The sequence below is a fragment of the Ovis canadensis genome, chromosome 13, assembly GCF_042477335.2.
Source record: "Ovis canadensis isolate MfBH-ARS-UI-01 breed Bighorn chromosome 13, ARS-UI_OviCan_v2, whole genome shotgun sequence".
Classification (NCBI taxonomy): Eukaryota; Metazoa; Chordata; class Mammalia; order Artiodactyla; family Bovidae; genus Ovis; species Ovis canadensis.
In genome coordinates this window covers 64,224,781-64,246,499 of record NC_091257.1, presented here as the reverse complement: position 1 = coordinate 64,246,499, position 21,719 = coordinate 64,224,781, and the positions used below count along the sequence as shown (strand labels likewise).

Sequence of the window (21,719 nt, the reverse complement as noted above, 5' to 3'; positions counted from 1 at the left end):
ACCCAGAACACAGAACCCCTGTCCTTTGTAAATGTTCATTCTGAGTGGCCTAATTTGACTTCATTTTGCTTGGGCTTCAGTCCAGTTGGCAGATGACCTTGTAGAAGCTGATGTTAGACACTTTCCCTTTCTAATTTTTTGGCATCATTGCCTCAGTTGCATGGGATATCATCTCTGAAACTTTATCTTGGGTTCCCCAGGTTTTGCCTACTTTGTAGCATTGGTTTTCTCTTAAATCATCCTGCTCCAAAGAAGTGCATGTACAATACTAAAACACTGATCAATTCCTAAGAATTAGCCCATGACCTGTTTGCAAATTTCCAACAGCTCCTTGCCTCTTCCTACCTCCCTCCAAAATGAGTAGCCTCAGAAGCAAAAATGTAAGCAAATGTAAGGAAACTTTGTGAACACTGTACACATGCACCGTTTCTCTTGCAGGTTGGTCTTTATAGAATGAAATGAAAGAACTTTGATATTTATTGTCTGAAATAGGTTTAACATTTGGAGAAATGTGTTTAAACACATAACCTTAGAAAGAAAAACAAGCTGATGGAACAGAGAACTGGGGTAGGCAGAAAACAATTTTGCTGTGTGGGGGGCAAAGTTAGAAAATTGAGTCCTTCTGAGCATAAAGAGCTCCCAGGTGAGGTAAAAGTGAAATACAAATTGATTTCCAACTCTTCACGAGGGCCACTAGATATCAATTTTAAATATACATGATCACAATATCAATAATGAAGAAATCTTATATTTTATTTAATACTTTGGCCAGTCCAGCTCCTTTGAAGGGGTCATTAGTTTAGGAAAGAACAACAAACCATCATTCACTTTCCTGTAGGTTCATCGTTTTCCTAATTATTTCTATTGGTCTTGCTTTACTCTTTCTGCAAATTAAGGGTTAGGGGAAGGGTTTCTATATTAGATCAGTAATGTCTGGTTCTTATCCAAATATTCCACCTAATAAGGATGTAAATTCTCACGGACTGGACAACCACTCTGCAACATTCCTGAGAACTGAATAATATAATAATCTTGAAAGTCAGCAGAGTGGATTATCCACTTTTTTTTTTTTTTCCTGGACTTGAACTTGTGACCTTAACAGTAGCACTGCAAAAAAAAGCAAATGTGCTAAGCACTTTGCCAGAGTAACCTTCCATGTAGACTTTTCATCTTAAATACACACAAATGAAAAACAACTACAATTTTTGGAAAATTATGTACAAACCCAATACTTCCTTTGATTACATATAAATACAAATTAGCTATTTTTCCTAAAAAGTGGTTATAATAGTAAATAAATACAAAATAAATCTGACCATTATACTTCATGTGCTGGGGCTGAACCCATATAAAATGTACAACTAAATACATTTTAAAATCTTTAAGGAATAATTCTCTGATTAAAATATTTGTTTTCCCAACTTCTTTTTGTAGATATAAATATATTTTCAAAATAGCTGTGTTTTTTTTCTCTCCATTCCATTCCATAAATAAAGTCTTCATTGGGAAATATTAAAGTGTCAACTTGATTTTTTTGCTGTTTTTCTAATATATATATATATTTATATTTTATTTTGCTGTGCTAACGACACCCACAACCCTCGACAACCATGTCCTGATAGTTCTTTAATACCACCTTCTCATTCTCATCAAGGTACAGCATGGAGATGGCGCTGAGCTCTGTTGGGACACAGCATGCCTTGGGAATCTTAGAGTTAACTGAGTTGACCAAAGTTTGGACAATGGCATGATTCGTGGAGTTCAGGTGATCAGCCAGGGGAAAAGGGCACTCCCCGTGGCAGTAAAAGGCATGATACCCAGGCGGCGCAACGATCCAGTCATTCCACCCCACATCACTGAAGTCCACGTATAAAGGGTGTCTCTTACAGCTGGACTTGAGGCGTTTCCGCTGTTTGTGTTTTGCTTGCCGCTTTTCTCTTCTGTGGAGAGGGTGTCCTTTCCCATCGTGGCCAAAAGTGACAAGCAAGGGCCTTATCTGTGACCAGCTGTGCTCATCTTGGTGCAAAGACCTGCTAATCCGCACATGCCTCTTGGAGGCCCCATGGCTGTCCTCTGGGTGGGCTACCTCCACCACGAACCCATGGTTGGTGAGCCCCTGGGCGGTCCACCTCATCACGGCGGGGGTGACATCGAAGCTCTCCCACCTACTGGCATTCTGAGTCACCAACCTGGTGTCCAAAAGTCTGGTCACAGGGAACTTGGAGTTAGCTGTGGCAGGTTTTATAATTTCATAAATATTAATTCGGTGATGGAAACTGCTATTGTTTTCCAAAGCTTCGGGCATATGTTTCCGAAAGACCTGAAGTTCTGCTGAGGTGATAAACTCCTCAGTGGGGATAGAAGTTAAATTAAAGAAGAATCGCCGGGTTGTTTTCCCACTCATTTCCGGCAGTTCTTCCAAAGATTCTAATTTGATATGAAAAAGTGGAAAAAAAGAAAAAGTGTTCAGTAAGGCAAGTAAGACAGTCTGATTGTATATAAGGATTTATAAACATCACTTCAGGGTTTGATTCAACCCATGTAACGTCTGCAACCAGAAAATTACAATTTCCCCTTTAGATAAAGAAACGATCCTCCCTTTTCCGTACATTTATGTCAATATACACACCAAGAAACAAAATTTCACAATTCATTGTAATTTTTAAAAAAATCTAATATGTGAATACTGCTTCCAGGTGGCTATAATAATGGGGGGAATGGTGAAGCATTTCTTTGGAATTCACAGACTTTAGGGCAAAAAAAAAAAGTCAGCACTGTAGTTAGTAGAGGCCTAATGAGTGAGGATTTGAGGAAATTATTGCATTTCTTAAAAAGAAAAAGGCTTTAATGTCAATCCCTTAAGCGGTATTCTAAAACATTACTCTGCAATTTAGATGATTTACAAATCTCGATATACAGATTTCAGTTTCCTAATTAAAGACTTTGAAACTCAACATCAACGATGACATTTTGCAAAGTACACCCTACTATTTTACTCAAAAGTCAAGAAACAAAGGCATTTACAAGGGATCTGCTTCTTTGGAAACGTAAGGGTGGAACTAGGACACTGTAGTAATTAAGGCTGGACAATTTCAAGAGAAGTTAACTTCCCAACTTTGTCTGTTCTCTAACCTCCTTATGACCTCAAAAATAAAAATCTCACTTCAGATGTTTTTGGGGAAAAAATGATTCTCTTCTATTTATAATTCATTTATCTTAAAACAAAACAAAACAAACAAACACCCAATAATAGGCTACAGGATACAGACAAACCTCCTGCTAAATTTATGAAAATCTACAGAAATGTCATTATGATATTCATGATGTAAGAGATAATCTAAATACAGAATAATCATTTTATATCTAATATCATTATTTTAAAATAGTCATTTAAGTGGGCTATGTGTAGAAAATTCTTCCTGATTTAAAATTCTAGAATTTCAATTTTAAGTACTGCTTTTTGAACAAACAATGTAACATAGCACCTTGAATGTTTAGTCTGCCATTCATAAAAAGTACACATTATTATTAAATTAATAGTGAATAGCACTGGAATTTTGAGATATTTGGGTTTACTTTCTTCTAGCTTTACCACATCCTGTCATTTCACTGTCACCAAATTTTACCTGCTTCATTCAGGATCCAACCTGAGTGCCAGCAAAATCAATTTAGCCATAGTTCCATGTCATCACCGTAAGAGGAAATCATTTTTCATTAATTTTATGGTTGTATTTCTCCTAAACCAAATAGCTATTCATTGTTCACAAAATCTAGATATCTTAGCAAAGAATAATCAGATCATTTCCTCAAAGGTTCTACCTTATAAACCTTCATCATCAAAGCAACAGTCATTACTGCAAGCTAAGGTCAACAGGGGTGGTTTACACTAAATTATGGAGGAATGTTTTAATGGTATGCTTGGAAACTTTAACCTTCTTGCAAATCACCTAGGACACCTTAACTCTTCAAATGCAGATTCTGATTCAACTGGTGAGTCTGGGGTGGGGCCTGAGATTCAGTATTTCCAGCAGCTCCCAGGGGAGGGAATGCTGGAAGCTGGGGGAACTGCCCTTTGAGCCTAAAGGTTTTAAAGAATGCTTTTCATGTTCAAGTATAAGTTGTCAGAAACAAAGTGCCTTTTTTGTTAAATAATATAAAGATGAACAGAAGAACCCATTAGTGTTGGCCAAGGAGTTAAGAGTTGAAGCCATGGATGAGTAGATCTAAAGCTCCTCTCCTTAGACATAGACTAACCCACACTTGCTTTTGAACTGTGGTGTTGGAGAAGACTCTTGAGAGTCTCTTGGACTGCAAGGAGATCCAACCAGTCCATTCTGAAGGAGATCAGCCCTGGGCTTTCTTTGGAAGGAATGATGCTAAAGCTGAAACTACAGTACTTTGGCCACCTCATGTGAAGAGTTGACTCATTGGAAAAGACTCTGATGCTGGGAGGGATTTGGGGCAGGAGGAGAAGGGGACGACAGAGGATGAGATGGCTGGATGGCATCACTGACTCAATGGACGTGAGTCTGAGTGAACTCCAGGAGTTGGTGATGGACAGGGAGGCCTGGCGTGCTGCGATTCATGGGGTCGCAAAGAGTCGGACACGAATGAGCAACTGAACTGAACTGAACCCACACCTGTAGGGCTACCTTTGGGAGAGCTCTAAACTCTGCTGCCTGGCTAATGGTACTTCAGACCAGGCACTATTTTAAAATAACCCTCCCACCAATCAACGAGAGCCCTCCTCCAATATCAAGGATTGTGTTTATCCCCCTGCAATTCAGGAGCCCTCTGATGTTTCCACTTTCTGCAGAGAAGCTACCAGAGAAAACAGCAGTGATGTAAAAATCAGCAGTGTCCTCTAGACACAATGACCCAAAGCCAGACCTGGCCCCAGGCAACTGACTTCGCTGATCTCAGAACACATAAGAGTTTCTGGCTCTTCTTAAAGAGGGGAAGGAAAGGCACATTATCCGGGGCCTTTGTGGAACACCTGTATTGACAAACAAGCCCAGAGAAATAACACACACAGCCAGGAAGAAGATGAACAATCTCTCAGGTAAGCATGAGAAACAAGTAAATGAAAAAAGGAGGATGGGTATAAAAGAGGCATTAAATAGAACAATAATGAATGTATGCTCAGTCATATCCAGCTCTTTGCATCCCCATGAACTGTAGTCTACCAGGCTCCTCTGCCCATGGGATTCCCCAGATGAGAATACTGGAGTAGATTGACATTTCCTCCTCCAGGGGACCTTGCCAACCAAGGGATCCAACTGGTGTCTCCTGCATTGGCAGGCAGACTCTTTACCTTGAGCTACCTGGGAAGCCCAAATAGAACAATAACCCTCCAAAAGACCAATGTATTACTGAATTATATAAAACTCCCACAATTCAACTGGATTTAACCTATTAAAAGGCAATATCAGGTGCTCCAAAATCTCATTGGAGGTATAAGTGGCAAAAGACTCACTTAGCAAAGGAAAAAACTTATACTATTAATTATCTAGTAATGTGAAGATCTTTCTCCAATTTTGCAGCTTCATCTCAGTCAACCTAATCCCTACCGGACCACTGCTGCTGCTGCTAAGTCACTTCAGTTGTGTCTGACTGTGCGACCCCATAGACGGCAGCCCACCAGGCTCCCCCATCCCTGGGATTCTCCAGGCAAGAACACTGGAGTGGGTTGCCATTTCCTTCTCCAACCAGACCACTATCCCTTCTTAATTCAAAGGCCTCTACAACAAGGCCCCTGACTACAGACTCTGGTCACAGAGATACGTCAGAAGCTCACAGGAATTCCCAAACCCAGGAAAACTGACCAAAGTTAGGGTACCCTCTTCTTTTGATCTGCAAGGGAACATGATTTTTTTCTAGAAGGTAGAAAAATATCTGAACTTTTTGAAATGAAGTAAAGTTACAAATCAGCACATCAAGCCTGGGGATTCTGAAAATAATGGAGCACTTACCTAAGAAGGCAATGTACATTTCTCTGAGGTATATGTAAATAATCTTTATTGAATAAGCTGCACTTGCCAAGGGATCTGAGGATTCCAGACTATTTTAGATGTGAGTCCCTGAACTTCTAAATTCTTAATCAAATAAATGGAGCTATGGCCGCAAAAATGTGGGAAAGTAAGAGAAAATAAGGTAAAAATGACATTCAACCTCTCTCCCAAAAGCAAAGTTCTAACTTAATCATCTACACTGACAATTATTCATCTATATCAAAATAATCCAAAGATAAGACTGAATTCCCACAGCTAGCCTAGGCTCATTTTGACTTCCTCTTCCCTAGACCAGGGAAGAATATGAATTACCAAGGTAATATGAATTACCTTATGACAGATCAATTAGAGAGAAACTGTTACCAGCTCCATTTTGTAAATGAAATAAGTGGAGCTCAGAGAGGTTATGTGACTTTCCTACCGTCACAGTGCATAGCTATGCAGTTGAGCCTACTGTAGGCCCCAGGTTTCTGGCCACTAGATGGCACCATCTAACATGGGGGAGGAGTCAAAAACTCAAGCAAAAGTCAAAACCAACAGAGGCAGATTTATATTTAATACAAATATATCCACAGGGTGAGTTCTGTCCCAGGTAAACGAATAGAAATGATGAAGGAAGCAGACAGAACTAAATAAGCAGAAAAGTAAAGTGGCAGGCACTGGGACATACAGATCTTGTTTGGAACCACTGATATTCTGTGGCTGTCTTTTTCTCCTACAGTATGATGAGTTTTAGCAAAAAGTGAGTTGTCATTACGTTTTGAGAATTTTGCAACAATCTTTGAATAAAAAATGTCCATTAAGAAAACTACAATGAAAACCTGCAAATGTTCTAGCTAGTCAGTAAGGTTGGAAGTTATTGCCCTGAAATAAAATTAAAGTAGTGGAGAATAAAAAAAAAATCATGTCCAAAATATAAAATAATGATTAAAGAATATCTATATCTCTCTATATATAGATATAGATATATAGATAGATAAAGAGAGACAGAGAAAGGGAGAAAATTAATGCGTCAAGGAGAAAAAAAGATTAAATACAAAAGGTTCAAATGAGTCAGTTAAAAATTAAAGACAACAAAGGAGATGGCAGCTAAAAGAGAGAACATGGTCACATTCACTAACTCTGATTTGGCCTCTGCACACCCTTAACTCCAACACCTGTGGAATGATCCAGGGTCCTCTTATTATAAGTTGCCTACCTGGTGAAAGATACAAAAGGTCAAGTCTTTAAAAAAAAAAAGGACAAAATGGCTCAATGAGGAGGGATCAACAGGGAACAGAGAAGAACCACTCAAAAAGAAAAAGCATGCAAAATATTAGTGCAAGAACTCTCTGGGCACCAAAGGCTCCATCTATGAGCATTTCCCAACAGAATGCCTGTTCCACATAAAGGGAGCCTTTCCTATTGACACTGAAATACCTGGGGACACCTGGGAAGCCTCTCCAGGTGAATACTGGTTTGGTGGGTATATGTGCCCAAATCCTTTGGTTGTACTGGGAATTTGTGTTCAAACTGGGAATCAGTGTTCCTTCACAGGGCAGTAGTTGTTTCCTGAACTTTCCTTTTAATTGGGTATTTTCAGGAAAATTACATTTGTAGAAAGAAGGTTAATCTTTAATTCAAAGCTTTAGTCATAGAGGCAAATAATTCAGTTATTTCAGGCAAAAAGAAAACTGTGTCTTCAGAGTCTGGAGAGCAAGCATGTGGTCCTTCCATATTCCAATCTGACAGGAAAGAATAAAGATTTTTTTGCAGGGCCAATGAAGTCAACCAGTTTCAATGTGCTTTTAACTATAAGCAAAGCATAGAATATTTTCCAGTTAAAAAAGTGATTTTTTTATCCTCAGTGGCAGTTCTGAAAGGCCTATGAGACTGAAGTACTTTTTAACAACTTTGAAAAAAGAAAATGTTTTGCAGTACTTGGACTCTCCCAAATAAAAGCCACTGTAGAAAGTACTAGAGAAAGCTTAATAGGAGAAATGATAACTGATCATTTCTGTGTCTGAGCACCTATGATGCGGATCTATTATCTTCTCACACTGGTTGAAAGAATGCCACCATGATATTGCTTGTCTTGTATTTCAGCAAATCACCCAGATCCTGCCCACAAATAAAACCAACAGGTAATTCTTGTAATCAGATCCTTTGGTTCCTTAATAAATAAACACCTATGAAGACTCTAGGAACCAAATTCTGCTCTTAAACCCTAAGCCTTAATCACATGTTTATTAAAAGACTTTTTAGTATCACGCATGGATGTTTTATAAACAAGAATATTTACAAAAACCAAATTCTGGGTTATACAAAAATGAACTGGTCTTCAAAAGAAGGGCAATTTGTAGCATACTGATTATATGCTAGTCATAACAAGAAAAGAAATGGGTTTGTTAAAATTTGGGGCAAACATTACATAGCTTTTTTCTATCATCTAATTGCATTAAAATCTGAAGTTATTACAAATTGATTTTAAGCAAGTTGGTAACTTCTGTACTATTTGGCACATAACACTTAACATGTTTAAAGACATAAACTCTGACTTATAAGCTCAAGTATGCTATTTAAGTTAAAATAATGCACTATATTAAGTTTGCTTGTTTAGATTTGGTCAAGGCACTTCAAGAGGAAGGAGAAATATGGAGACTTCACTGATGGGATCGTCATGCAACTGAGTATTTTTAGGTGTCAGATGTTTTAAATGATCTATCTTCTTTTTAAGTTCCAAGAGACACACAGTACCTTCTTGGCCTTAAAAATAAAGAATGATTTCCTTGCTATATCTCCAGGAGAGGTAGCCAAAATAGCAATTTGTATTACTTTTCTATCCAGAAAAACAAATCTAATCAGCATCAGTTGGGAATGATGAGCTGGACCTATAATCACTCCAAGGTGATGATGATAGAATGGACATGAACAAAAACATTTCTGCATGACAACAGACAACTTGTGCTTTCAGTAGATGAAACATGAAGGAGTAACATGAGACCTTTCTTCCTTCCAAACCTAATTTCTGCTAGCAGAGAGCATCTCACTTAGAAACGAACTGATTATCAATTCAATGTCCCCTTCATTAGGTATAGCTGCCTTGATGAAGTAATGTAATCTGCCTTTACAACCCCTTCCCACTATCAACTGCTGTTCTCACAGTGTAAGTCTTCCACACTGGGAGAAAATGCCTGGCTGTGACACTACTGATTTGCTTATATCAGAGCACAGATTTCCACTTGAAACCAACCACCTCGGCAGGGCAAGGTAAGAAAAAGGGAACTATATCCTAGTTCTCCAATATTCTACAAGTGGCTGCTCTGTGATATACAACTTTGGATCCTCCTCTAGAACTTGAAGGAACCTGGGCTCTGTTTAGAATGTGTTAAGCCAAAGGAGCATTTAAAAGTGTAAAAAAAAGAATTGCAGTGGAACGTATTTTTGAGTAATTGCCCTAAGAACTTGGGTATAACAGATCTCAAAAGTTGCTCTAAGACATTTCAAATCCACTAGATGCCTTTCTGATGAAACAAGCAGAAATACCCTACCTTAGAAAAACCACATCCAGTATCATAAATGAAAAAAAAAAAATCACATTTCAATGCACTAAAAGGAAAACAAGCAGCTAGCTGCTGCAAAAGCTTTCATCTGAAGGCTAGCCTTGTCTCTGTTAGGAAGTTCATCTCAGATTTAAGCAGAAGACAAGAAAGTCATTGTGGAAACAGTAAGATTGATTGGGGAATTGATCTCCCACGAGGATTAGATAGGGATTTGAAATCTTCCAAACCCGGCCCAGATCTACTGTAAGTTAGACTTTGGGGCCCTGGGCTTTGATTTTTCAATACTATCTCTGAAAATTTTGCCCTTGGCGCTGTCATGCCTAAAACCCTGGCTTAAGCAAGAGAAGCAGATTTATAGAGCAAAGGCTTCCAAACAGACATGAAGAGATCCCAATCTGCCCCCCTCCTTCTCATTCTTCTCCTAAGGAATTCTTACACGTTTCGCAGTCTAGGGGCATGCCTTTTGCCCTCATCTTCCCCATCATTTGATTTCTCTCCAGTTCCTGGAGGAGGAGTCGCTCTTCTGGCTCCAAGCCAGGAAAAGAGTTCCGATTTACCGAAAGGGAATCCCTGGCTCTCCCGCCACACAGGCAGTGCGTGAAAGCCAGGTTCTGAAAGGTTCTTACAAACAGGGAAATGTCTGCAGCGCCCGGGCCAAGCTGCCCTGCCAGGGATGCCTGCAGTCTGCCCACGGCGGGGCGCTTTGCCGTACGACTCCCCGCCCCCGTCTCCGCCCCCAAGCTCCGGCCCCGCGCCTCACCTTCGTGGTGAAAGCTGCGCACTGTGTTGGCGAGGCTGGCTGCCCTCTCCAGCCGGTGGTCCGGGGCGGGTGCACCGGGTTGGCCCGAGTGCTGGCGGTACAAGTCCAGCATGTAGGGGGGCACCACGGCGTCCCTGCTGGGGGTGGGTCTCTGCTTCAGGCCGAACATGCTGAGCAGCCGCAACTCGAACTCGCTCAGGACTTCGTCCGAAGGCTGGGATGAGGAGCGGCCAGCAGACGCCGCGAACTTCCTCCGGCCCAGCTCGGGAATGAGGCCGGCCGCGCCGCCCAGGAGGACCTGGGGAAGCAGCAACGCTAGAAGACAGCGGGTCCCGGCCACCATGGTCGACCTGCGGACAGGGCCGACATTAGTCACGGAGTTTCCCGCCCAGCCCTCACCCCTTCCGCCCCCGCGGGCTCCCGCTCCGTCCATTTGCCTCCTCCTCCAGGGTGCCCACCTGGCTGACAACACTCGCGGGGATACTTGAGGAGCTGAAGCTCAAACGTTTGGGAGAATGGAAAAACACCTAGTTCCTGAGCCAGATGGGTTTTCCCCGCTCCCATCCCATTCTCAACCCGTCAAGATTTGCCCCCCACCCCACCCAACCCCACCCCACCCCACGCTGCGTCAGTGACTGTCACTTTTTTTTTTTTTCCTGCGACACTCACGCTGACAACTGTATAGGGAACCTGGGAAAACCACCGCTTAGTCTCACATTCCTCCGTACCCTAACCTAACCCAAACACACAGCGCTCACTTGCATATAAACACTCACAAATGGTGCATGTGACTTCCTTACAGGCACTGTATAGAACTTCCTGATACACACAGGGTCTGTAACTTCCAGAGCCAGTAAACTCAAGGACACAACATCCGAAATCACTCGCAACCTGTGACCCGAACCTAACCTCAGAAATGTCAGGGCAGGCTACTCCATCCCCCCTCCCCTCGCCCCCTCCTATGCAGTAAATATACACAAGTATCTTCCTATTAGGTAGATGGCTAATATCTATTAATTCACGTGTCAGTTCAAGGTGGCACGAAATAACTGCCCCCCCCTTGCATTCCTGGTAAAAAAGAAAACAAAACAACAACAACAACAAAAACCCGAGAGAATCCCAAAGTATAATATTTTCCTAAATGGGACGCGGCTCTGAGTAGAGAGAGCAGTTCTCCGGGAGAAACTTGAAGTTAAAACGGCAGGACGTATAGGTTGGCAGCTAACGGGTGAAATCCACGGGCCACCCTCTAGAAGGGACTTCTTTAACTTAAAAAAAAAAAAAATCATCCATGTGTTAACAGCCCTAATAAAATCCCGAAGAGAGGGAGGGAGGAGGGGCGGAAGAGTGCGAGCCAGGAGGGCAAAGCCTAAGGTCGCCAGGGGCGGTAGGATGTGGGTATCCCCTCAGCGGCTCGGTGCACGTGGACCTGTTCTGTTTACGTCCCGCCAGGCCTGGCCCCGGGAGGGGCTCAGCTGCTGCGCCCGCGGGAGACCCGCGCCCACCCCCAGCCCCGGCCCACGTTGTCACCTTTAGGAGACCGCAGACCGTCTAAGAAGCACGCGGGGACACGTCCATTGAAAGAGTCTCCACATGGAAAAAGCTCTGGCTGAAGGACCTGGCGCGGGGACCGGGTTCCCTTCCTTCGCCTCTTCCTTCTCCCGGGTGCCGGCCAGGCAGTCCCTCCCAGCACGCAGGGAACGGCGTCTCGGGTAGGGCCCGGCGGAGAAGTGGCAGGGGCGGCGGGGTTCGCAGGCGGTGAGGCTGGTCCGCTGGGGCAGAGGCACCGGGGCGAAGTGGAGAGCGCAAGTTATTTTCCCTGCAAGTTCAAGAAGTCTCCAGCCAAGTGCTGACACACAACAACAGCGGGCAGGGGGAGGAGTGCAGAGCAGGGAAGGGAAGGGAGAAAGGAAAAGCTGGTGCTGTCGTCGTCCTTAGGAATCAGCGCCCGCGGGACGCGTGGCCCCGCGCCGGGCCGGCTCCGGGACTCTCGGGACGAGGGTTGGGCGCTCGGCGCTAACTCCGCCGCGGCCCATGGCTCGGGCCAGCCATCCTGGGCGACGCCGGGTCCGGGGAAGGGCGCAGCGGCGATCTCCGTGCCAGGCGAGTTGCCCCCCCGCATCACTCTGCCTTCCTCCAGCGCACCCCCATTAGCGCTAGCCAGTTGAAACCACCGCGGCTCCGGCGCTCCGGCGTCCTCGGGCACATTCTCCGGCGAGTCGAGCCGAGTATCGGGCCGCCGAGGCGGGTGGCTGCACTCTCTCCTCGGTCTCTTCGCCCCCAGGCCAAGCCACTGTACCCTTTGTGGCCAGCCTGGGGTCCGATCACACCTCGGTCGGCGCGTTCCAGGTCCCCGAGCTCCGGTGGGAGGTGGTCGGCATCGCGGCGCTCGGGCTCAGCGCGCCGGTCTTCGGCTCCGGCGCGGCCCGGTCAGCCGAGGCCACGGCGCAGCGGCGCGCACTGCCGGGCGCTCTAACCCGCGCGGGGTCTGCGGGCTCGGGTGCCTCTGAGTCCCCAGTAATCCGCGAGGCGCTCGCCCCGAGGTAGTTCGGTGGGCGGCGGAGCCTGCGGCGGCTGATGTCTGGCGGCAGCTGCCAATCTCGGGTAGGGTGTGGGAAGAAGAGCGGCGGGCGCAGCGCGAGCCGGGCGCAGCGCGGCGCGGCGGGGCGAGGACTCTGGCGGCGACGGCGGCGGTGGCGGCGCCGTGGCGCGGCGCTCGCGGCTTTTAAAGGGGACGCCGCCTGCCGTCTCCCTCCCGGCCCAGGCCGAACACCCTCCCCCTCGGTGGCGCGGCTCGCCGGGGATCCCCTAGCGGGCGGGAGCAGTGTGCAGGGGTGTGGACGGCTAGCCGGGCAGCCGGGGCAGCCGCGGTGGGGTGGGGCCGAGGGCGGGGACCCGCGGCCGCCGGGGGGGCGCTCGTGCCTCCAGCCCCTGCCCTCAAAGGGGGGATCCGTCGGAGCGCCTGGCCCTGGCTGGGACTACCAGGACGAAATCCCGACGAATGCCAGGTCGGACCTTATTTCCCCTCCTGGCCCGTTATTTAGCTTTCAGTTTGAAGATACTCCGTAATAGACGATTAGAGAAGAACTCAACCAAGTTTCAAAGCATCTTGGCATAGGCGTGGGGTACACTCTTCTGTGTTTTAACCGAGGTGAGAGGAGAATTAAAAGAAAACTAGAGATTGGATTTGCGTGTAACTTACACTTTAGCATTCACAGACATATGCATTCACATATGTAAATTTATTTATATAAATGCGCTCTTTTATTCCAATAAATATATGTGTAATACACAAATATACACGTGTGTGTCTATAAATATATCCGTATACGTAAATTTGTGCTACCAAAGCACATGTTTCTATAACTTTGTCTGTATGAAATGGATTTCTTTTTGCTATTCGTGACATGAGCAACATGGAGAGTGTGTGTGTGTGTGTGTGTATGAAGAGAGGATGAGAGGGATTTTTTCTTTTTACTGTAGAAATCACTTCATGTCTTATATTTATCTCTCCTAGCTCAGGGGCAGGCCATTAGCAACTGCAGAGGAAGGTAAAATAATGGCACAGTGTGAGCCGAGGGGACGGAACAGCTCTGGTCTGAGACCTTAGAACCTTCTGCCCCACCCACTTCCACCAGATCCCAGCGGCAGGTCTGTGACATGTGGTCAAGTGACTTGTTTTCCTCAGCTGAGACAGTCCCCAAATCTGCTGTACCACAAGCCCCAAAGCCAAGGCTTTCTGTCCTTTCCAGTATCCCAGGATCGCCCATCCATCGCTCAACCAGTTTACCCAAACAATCCCAAAAGCCAAAAGCAGAAAAGTTTTGGAAAAGGCCAGATGGACAAAATCAAGCTCGCCTGCACAGAACCTTCAGCCTGTAGAGCAGAAAAAGTCTGAAGCAAGAGCTCATAGCAATCTATTATCCATGTGTATTATTTTTTCAGTTGGGAAGCTAAAATAATTGTAGGTTCTGCTCACGTAAATCGGATTAGCAACCCACAGAGGGGGAATTAGGCCCTAGCTGTTTCTGAAAGTATAAAGGTCAAATAAGGTATTTCTGAGGAAGCCTGCCTACCAGGAAAATAAATGAGGCGGGGGGGTACAAAATATTCAGGAACATGGTGCTTTTTTATTTTCCCCTGAAAATGAAACTCTATGAAAGCTGATTGCCACTCTGAATCTTTGGACACCAAACAAGTTGGCAAGAGAACGTATTCTATTCACAGGCACTTTATGTCACAAATGTTTATTGTGCTTTTGAAACTATTTCCTTCCCTATCAAGTCTGAGGAGTTAACAATTGTTTCTGTCATCAGTGAGATTTAAAAAACAAAACAAAACTTATATGAAACCTAAATCAGTGTGTAGCTTCTAAAGAGGAGGAGAAAGTTGACAGCTATTGAACATGCCTCAAGTGAGGATGAAAAATAAATCTCTGGTGTTGACATCAAGGATGTCTCACAGCTGTAGCCCTTCAGAACTTGGGAGCTTTGTCAGTTTGTGAAATAATCTTTGATCATCAAGAAAAACAGGGAAAATTGGCACTTCTGGATACTCTATCCAATTCAGTGTTGCCCATCACAGAATCTCTTATATGTGTGATACCTGATTACATGGGGCTGCCTTTCCCAAGCACAACTTCCTAAATGTTGGCCCTGTTTCCCCTAAGAGCCAGGCTCTCTGGTTGTTTTTTAGAGATGGCTGCCCTCTTGTGGTGAAAATGAGTTTGAACACTTGGGAGAAAGAAGCGAATAAATAAGTAAATACATAAGTAAACATGAATAAATAATCTCCAGAGACTGATTTGGGGTGCAAAGTTCAGAATGATCATACCTACCCATTTTCCAGGCATCAGGAATAGTTCAAAAACAATAACTCTAAATGGAGGCAACTTCTTTTTAATCTCTTTGTGAACAGTCACCTTCCCACCTGCAACTCAAAATGCAGGATTACTAGTTTGAGCTGACAGTATCTGTTTCCCTTGAAAATATTGCTTGCCGCTACCTATGGCCAATGCTACCTTTTTCAAAGGTTCATTACAAATTTTTTAGCCCATAAAGTGAGATTCTTTCTTTCTGAGTGTATTAAATTTAGTTTATCTGCCAGATGTGGGGTGTGGTGAGATCAGGGTGGGGGTTCTTTTTGGGCAAAGTGATGGTAGTTGCAAAGTCAACTTCCTCAAAGGGGACCTGGAAGTTACGTGAAAAAGTAAAGCCTATCAAGTTAGGGTTCTCTTTTTTTAATATAAATTTATTTATTTTAATTGGAGGCTAATTACTTTACAATATTGTATTGGTTTTACCATACATTGACCTGAATCCGCCATAGGTGTACATGTGTTCCCCATCCTGAACCCTCCTCCCACCTCCCTCCCCATTCCATCGCCATCTCATCCCTCTATATGAAGGAGGTTGCTGCTATTCACTGCCAGTCACTTCTTGCCAGTTTTTCAAGAGATAACAGATATCTCATTTAATTGTATGTGGACATGACCTGGGATGAAATTAAGTGCTTAAAGAATCATACTTTGGCAACTTTTCCTTTAGCAGTTCAGCCCCGATGATGTTTGGTTTTATTGCATCCTGCAGCTATTAGCATTCACCATTGTTCTTGCAGGCCTACCATTATGCAAATTAACATTAAAATCATGAACTTCACATATTGTAAAGGTCACAGCAGGCATGAGATGATCTATCTACCTTGTAATTGTCATTCCACTGAAACCTACAGCAACTCCTCAGAGAAACCTCTAGGCTTGGCAGCACACCTATCAGCTTGTTACTAGAGTGACACCTAATAGCAGTTCTACTTACATCACCTGGATGATGTGCTTTCACAGGAACCAGGAGCCACAGCAAAGCACAGAATCTGGTCAGTCAAACTTCTACCTATTTGATGTATAATTAGATATGGTGGTGGCTTCCCTGATAGCTCAGTTGGTAAAGAATACCCCTGCAGTGCAGGAGACCTGGGTTTGATCTCTGGGTGGGAAGATCCCCTGAAGAAGGAAAAGGATACCCACTCCAGTATTCTGGCCTGGAGAATCCCATGGACTGTATAGTCGGTGGGATCTAAAGAGTCGGACACAACTGAGCCACTTTCACATGTTTAGATATGGTGGAAGGGTGGATGGGGTAAAGTGATTTGCCCACTAGAAGGCCTAGTATCAGGAGTTTGGGTTATTCTTTTCAGATAAATACTGACGTCTTAAAAATTAAGAGACGATGAATTGTATGTATCTAACCAGATTGTATCATATTGTAGGTTACACACAGTAGATGCTGTATGCACATGTTGCTTACAGCCCAAGACATAGGTGGGTGACTTACATTCTACTTCTGGTTTAGCTATGGATGGCTGATTTTAAAATGGTCATCTTTTGGCCTCATTTGTTAATCAGGGTAAATAAATATGTTCTACCTGCCTCAGATAGCATGATAAAGGTCAGATGCTTAGCCTGTGTGAACTTGAAGTAAAAAATGGCATACAAACACAAGGTTCTGATTGCTACTTACTCTATGTATCTTTAAATGTATTTCTTGGCCTTCTGCCTGAAATATTATGGCCTGATTTTGAAAGATAGGACTTTTCATGCCTTTCTTCTTCTTCTTTTTTTTTCTAAGAGTTTTTATCGGGTTGCCTAACAATGGGTATTTATTCAGAAAGGTTACCACTTAGGTTGATTAAGCCAATAACAAATTGTGACAGTCTTAGCTCCTTCATGAATAATATGTAGAGATTAATAGCTGATCTCCTCACAGAGCTGTGCTGTTGCTGCTACTGCTAAGTCGCTTCAGTCGTGTCTGACTCTGTGCGACCCCATAGACGGCAGCCAACCAGGCTCCCCAGTCCCTGGGATTCTCCAGGCAAGAACACTGGAGTGGGTTGCCATTTCCTTCTCCAATGCATGAAAGTGAAAAGTGAAAGTGAAGTCGCTTAGTCGTATCTGACTCCTAGCAACCCCATGGACTGCAGCCCACCAGGCTCCTCCATCCATGAGATTTTCCAGGCAAGAGTACTGGAGTGGGGTGCCATTGCCGATACATAAATGAGAGGATATATGTCAAGACAACAAAAATGTTGCCAAATTTTAATTACTACAAGGGACTAGATCTGATAGACAGAGTGCAGAACGAACTATGGATGGAGGTTCATGAGATTGTACAGGAGACAGGATTCAAGACCATTCCCAAGAAAAAGAAATGCAAAAAGGCCAAATGATTGCCTGAGGAGGCCTTACAAATAGCTGTGAAAAGAAGACAAGCAAAAAGCAAAGAAGAAAAGGAAAGATATATCCATTTGAATGCAGAGTTTCAAAGAATAACAAGGAGAGATAAGAAAGCCTTCCTCAGCCATCAATGAAATAAATAGAGGAAAACAATAGACTGGGAAAGACTAGAGATCTCTTCAAGAAAATTAGAGATACCAAGGGAAATTTCATGCAAATATGGGGCTCAATAAAGGACAAAAATGGTCTGGACTTTACAGAAGCAGAAGATATTAAGAAGAGGTGGCAAGAATACACAGAAGAATTATGTGATCACTCACACTCACCTAGAGCCAGACATCCTGGAATGTGAAGTCAAGTGGGCCTTAGGAAGCATCACTATGAACAAAACTAGTGGAGGTGATGCAATTCCAGTTGAGCTATTTCAAATCCTGAAAGATGATGCTGAGAAAGTGCTGCACTCAATATGCCAGCAAATTTGGAAAACTCAGCAGTGGCCACAGGACTGGAAAAGGTCAGTTTTCATTCCAATCTCAAAGAAAGGCAATGCCAAAGACTGGTTAAACTACCTCACAATTGCACTCATCTCACACACTAGTAGAGTAATGCTCAAAATTCTCCAAGCCAGGCTTCAGCAATATGTGAACCAAGAACTTCCAGAGGTTCAATCTGGTTTTAGAAAAGGCAGAGGAACCAGAGATCAAATTGCCCACATCCAGTGGATCATCGAAAAAGCAAGAGAGTTTCTGAAAAACATCTATTTCTGCTCTATTGACTATGCCAAAGCCTTTGACTGTGTTGCTCACAATAAACTGGAAAATTCTGAAGGAGATGGGAATACCAGACCACCAGAACTGCCTCTTGAGAAACCTATATGCAGGTCAGGAAGCAACAGTTAAAACTGGACATGGAATAACAGACTGGTTCCAAATAGGAAAAGGAGTATGTCAAGGCTGTATGTTGTCTCCCTGCTTATTTAACTCTTATGCAGAGTACATCATGAGAAACACTGGGCTGGAGGAAGCAAAAGCTGGAATCAAGATTGCTGGGAGAAATATCAATAACCTCAGATATGCAAATGACACCACCCTTATGGCAGAAAGTGAAGAAGAACTAAAGAGCCTATTGATGAAAGTGAAAGAGGAGAGGGAAAAAGTTGGCTTAAAGCTCAAAACATTCAGAAAACTAATATCATGGCATCCTGTCCCATCACTTCATGGCAAATAGATGGGGAAACAGTGGAAACAGTGGCTGACTTTATTTTTGGGGTTCTCCAAAATCCCTGCAGATTGTGATTGTAGCCATGAAATTAAAAGACGCTTACTTCTTGTAAGGAAAGTTATGACCAACCTAGAGAGCATATTAAAAAACAGAGGCATTACTTTGCCAACAAACGTCCTTCCAGTCAAGGCTATGATTTTTCCATTGGTCATGTATGGATGTGAGAGTTGGACTATCAAGAGAGCCGAGCACTGAAGAATTGATGCTTTTAAACTGTGGTGTTGGAGAAGATTGTTAAGAGTCCCTTGGACTGCAAGGAGATCCAACCAGTACATCCTAAAGAAGATCAGTCATGCATGTTCATTGGAAAGACTGATATTGAAGCTGAAACTCCAATACTTGGCCAACTGATACAAAGAGCTGACTCATTTGAAAAGACCCAGATGCTGGGGAAGATTGAAGGCAGGAGGAGAAGGGGACCACAGAGGATGAGATGGTTGGATGGCATCACTGACTCAATGGACATGAGTTTGAGTAGACTCCAGCAGTTGCTGATGGTTAGGGAGGCCTGGAGTGCTGTGGTTCATGGGTCACAAAGAGTTGGATATGACTGAGTGACTGAACTGAACTGAACTGACACACATGCAAATTAAGGTCATTAGTTTTTGGATGATTGATTTTGTTTTATGTTATTTTCTATTGCACTTGGTAGATACCAAAAGTCAATGTTAAATGAACCTACACTTCTGACAAATAAGCTTTCTAATAGGTTGTTTTATTAATATATTTTTAATTGGAGGATAGTTGCTTTACAAAAGCGTGTTGGTTTCTGCCATACATCAACATGAATCAGCCATAGGCATACAAATGGCCCCTCCCTCTTAAACTTCCCTCCAACCTCCCACCCCATCCCACTCCTCTGTCACAGAGCACTGGCTTTGAGCTCCCTGCATCATAGCAAATTCCTACCAGTTATCTATTTTACATATGGTAATGTATATGTTTCATTGCTACTCTCTTTATTCATCCCATCCTCTCCTTTCCTCAATGTGTCCACTAGTTTGTTCTCTATATCTGCATCTCCATTGATGTCCTAAAATAGGTTCATCACTGCCAGCTTTCTAGATTCCATATATATTCATTAATACACAATATTTGTTTTTCTCTCTCTGACTTACTTCACTCTGTATAATATGCTCTAGGTTCATCTACCTCATTAGAACTGATTTTTGTCCCTTTTTATGGCTGAGTAATATTCCATTGTGTATATGAACCACAATTTCTTTAGCCATTCATCTATTGATGGACATCTAGTTTGCTTCCATGTCCTAGCTATAGTAAATAGTGATGCCGCAAACACTGTAGTATATGTGCCTTTTTCAATTTTGGTTTCTTCAGGGTATATACCCAGTAGTGGGATTGTTGGATCATATGGTAGTTTTATTCCTAGTTTTTTAAGGAATCTCCATCCTGTTCTCCATGACAGTGAAAGGGCAGTCGCTTAGTCATGTCCAGCTCTATGCAACTTCATGGACTATAGCCTGACAGGCTCCTCTGTCCATGGAATTCTCCAGGCAAGAATACTGAGTGGGTCACCATTCTCTTCTCTAGGGCACCTTCCTGACCCAGGGATGGAACCTGGATCTTCTGCATTATAGGCAGATTCTTTACCAACTGAGGCTTCTCCATAGTGGTATCAATTTAGATTTCCACCAACAGTGTAAGTGGGCTCCCTTTTATCCACATCCTCTCCAGCATTTATTGTTTATAGATTTTTGATGATGACCATTCTGGCTGGTGTGAGGTGATACCTCATTGTAGTTTTGATTTGAATTTCTCTAATAATGAACCAGTTCAGTTCAGTCACTCAGTCGTGTCCAACTCTTTGTGACCCCATGAATCGCCAGTTCATCCTAAAGGAGATTAGTCCTGGGTGTTCACTGGAAGGACTGATGTTGAAGCTGAAACTCCAATACTTTGGCCACCTGTGCAAAGAGTTGACTCATTTGAAATGACCCTGATGCTGGGAAAGATTAAAGGCAGGAGGAGAAGGGGATGACAGAGGATGCGATGGTTGTATGGCATCACCGACTCAATGGACATGAGTTTGGGTAGGCTATGGGAGTTGGTAATGGATGGGGAGGCCTGGCGTGCTGCAGTTCATGGGGTCCCAAAGAGTTGGACATGACTGAGCAACTGAATTGAACTGAACTGAACTGAACTGAATAATGAACAATGCTGGGCATCTTTTCATGAGTTTGTTAGTCATTGGTATCTTCTTTGAATAAATGTCTGTTTAGGTCTTCTGCCTACTTTTTGATTGGGTTGTTTATATTTCTGGTATTGAGTTGCATGAGCTGCTTATATATTTTGGAGATTAACAGGTAGTTTTAGATGTCTATTAAGTATTGTTTCATTATATTCACATCAATATATTTATATGTCTTGGCAATGATATTAAAATGCTTTGATCCATGTTAATTATATTGTGAAGAGTCAATGATAATATTTCTCTTTATGTATCTAGTCTCCAGATATTTCTTGAGATAGCCATGGTTCTATCCACTTAGAGCCCAGGAAATACAAAGTCATGAAGTCTCTTCTCATAATGCATTTATAATTCAGCTGAAGAGATGGGGAGTGTTTTCAGGTAAATGTAACAAATATAAGGCATTCAAAGTAAGAACTTTAAGAGAAGTGAGAAACAAGTGCTGTAGTTTCAGTGGAAAGTGATCTCACTTCTGAAATGTGGACTCATTAAATTCATAGAAGTGAGAATACTTGAGAAAAAAAATCAGGGGGAGTAAAATTTCAGTAGAATTAGTAAGTGTCTTTATGAATGTACATGTTAACAGAAGCAATATTTACACCAACACCTTTAGTTACTGAGTTTCATGTACTAGCTGTTTTCCACTTATTTTTTCATTTAATTTCATTTTTTCATTTAAGACCCTTAC

General features: G+C 43.1%; 1 protein-coding gene across 1 annotated transcript; it reads right to left on the bottom strand.

Moving 5' to 3' along the window:
- Positions 1–732: 732 nt before the first annotated feature.
- Positions 733–13,065, bottom strand: BMP2 (bone morphogenetic protein 2). Its single transcript, XM_069548041.1, has 3 exons — positions 11,844–13,065; positions 10,314–10,663; positions 733–2,427 (listed from the first exon to the last, which is right to left on the bottom strand). The coding sequence occupies exons 2-3, from the start codon at positions 10,654–10,656 to the stop codon at positions 1,583–1,585; spliced, it is 1,188 nt and encodes a 395-aa protein (XP_069404142.1). The 5' UTR covers positions 10,657–10,663; positions 11,844–13,065; the 3' UTR covers positions 733–1,582.
- Between the last annotated feature and the right edge of the window lie 8,654 nt (positions 13,066–21,719).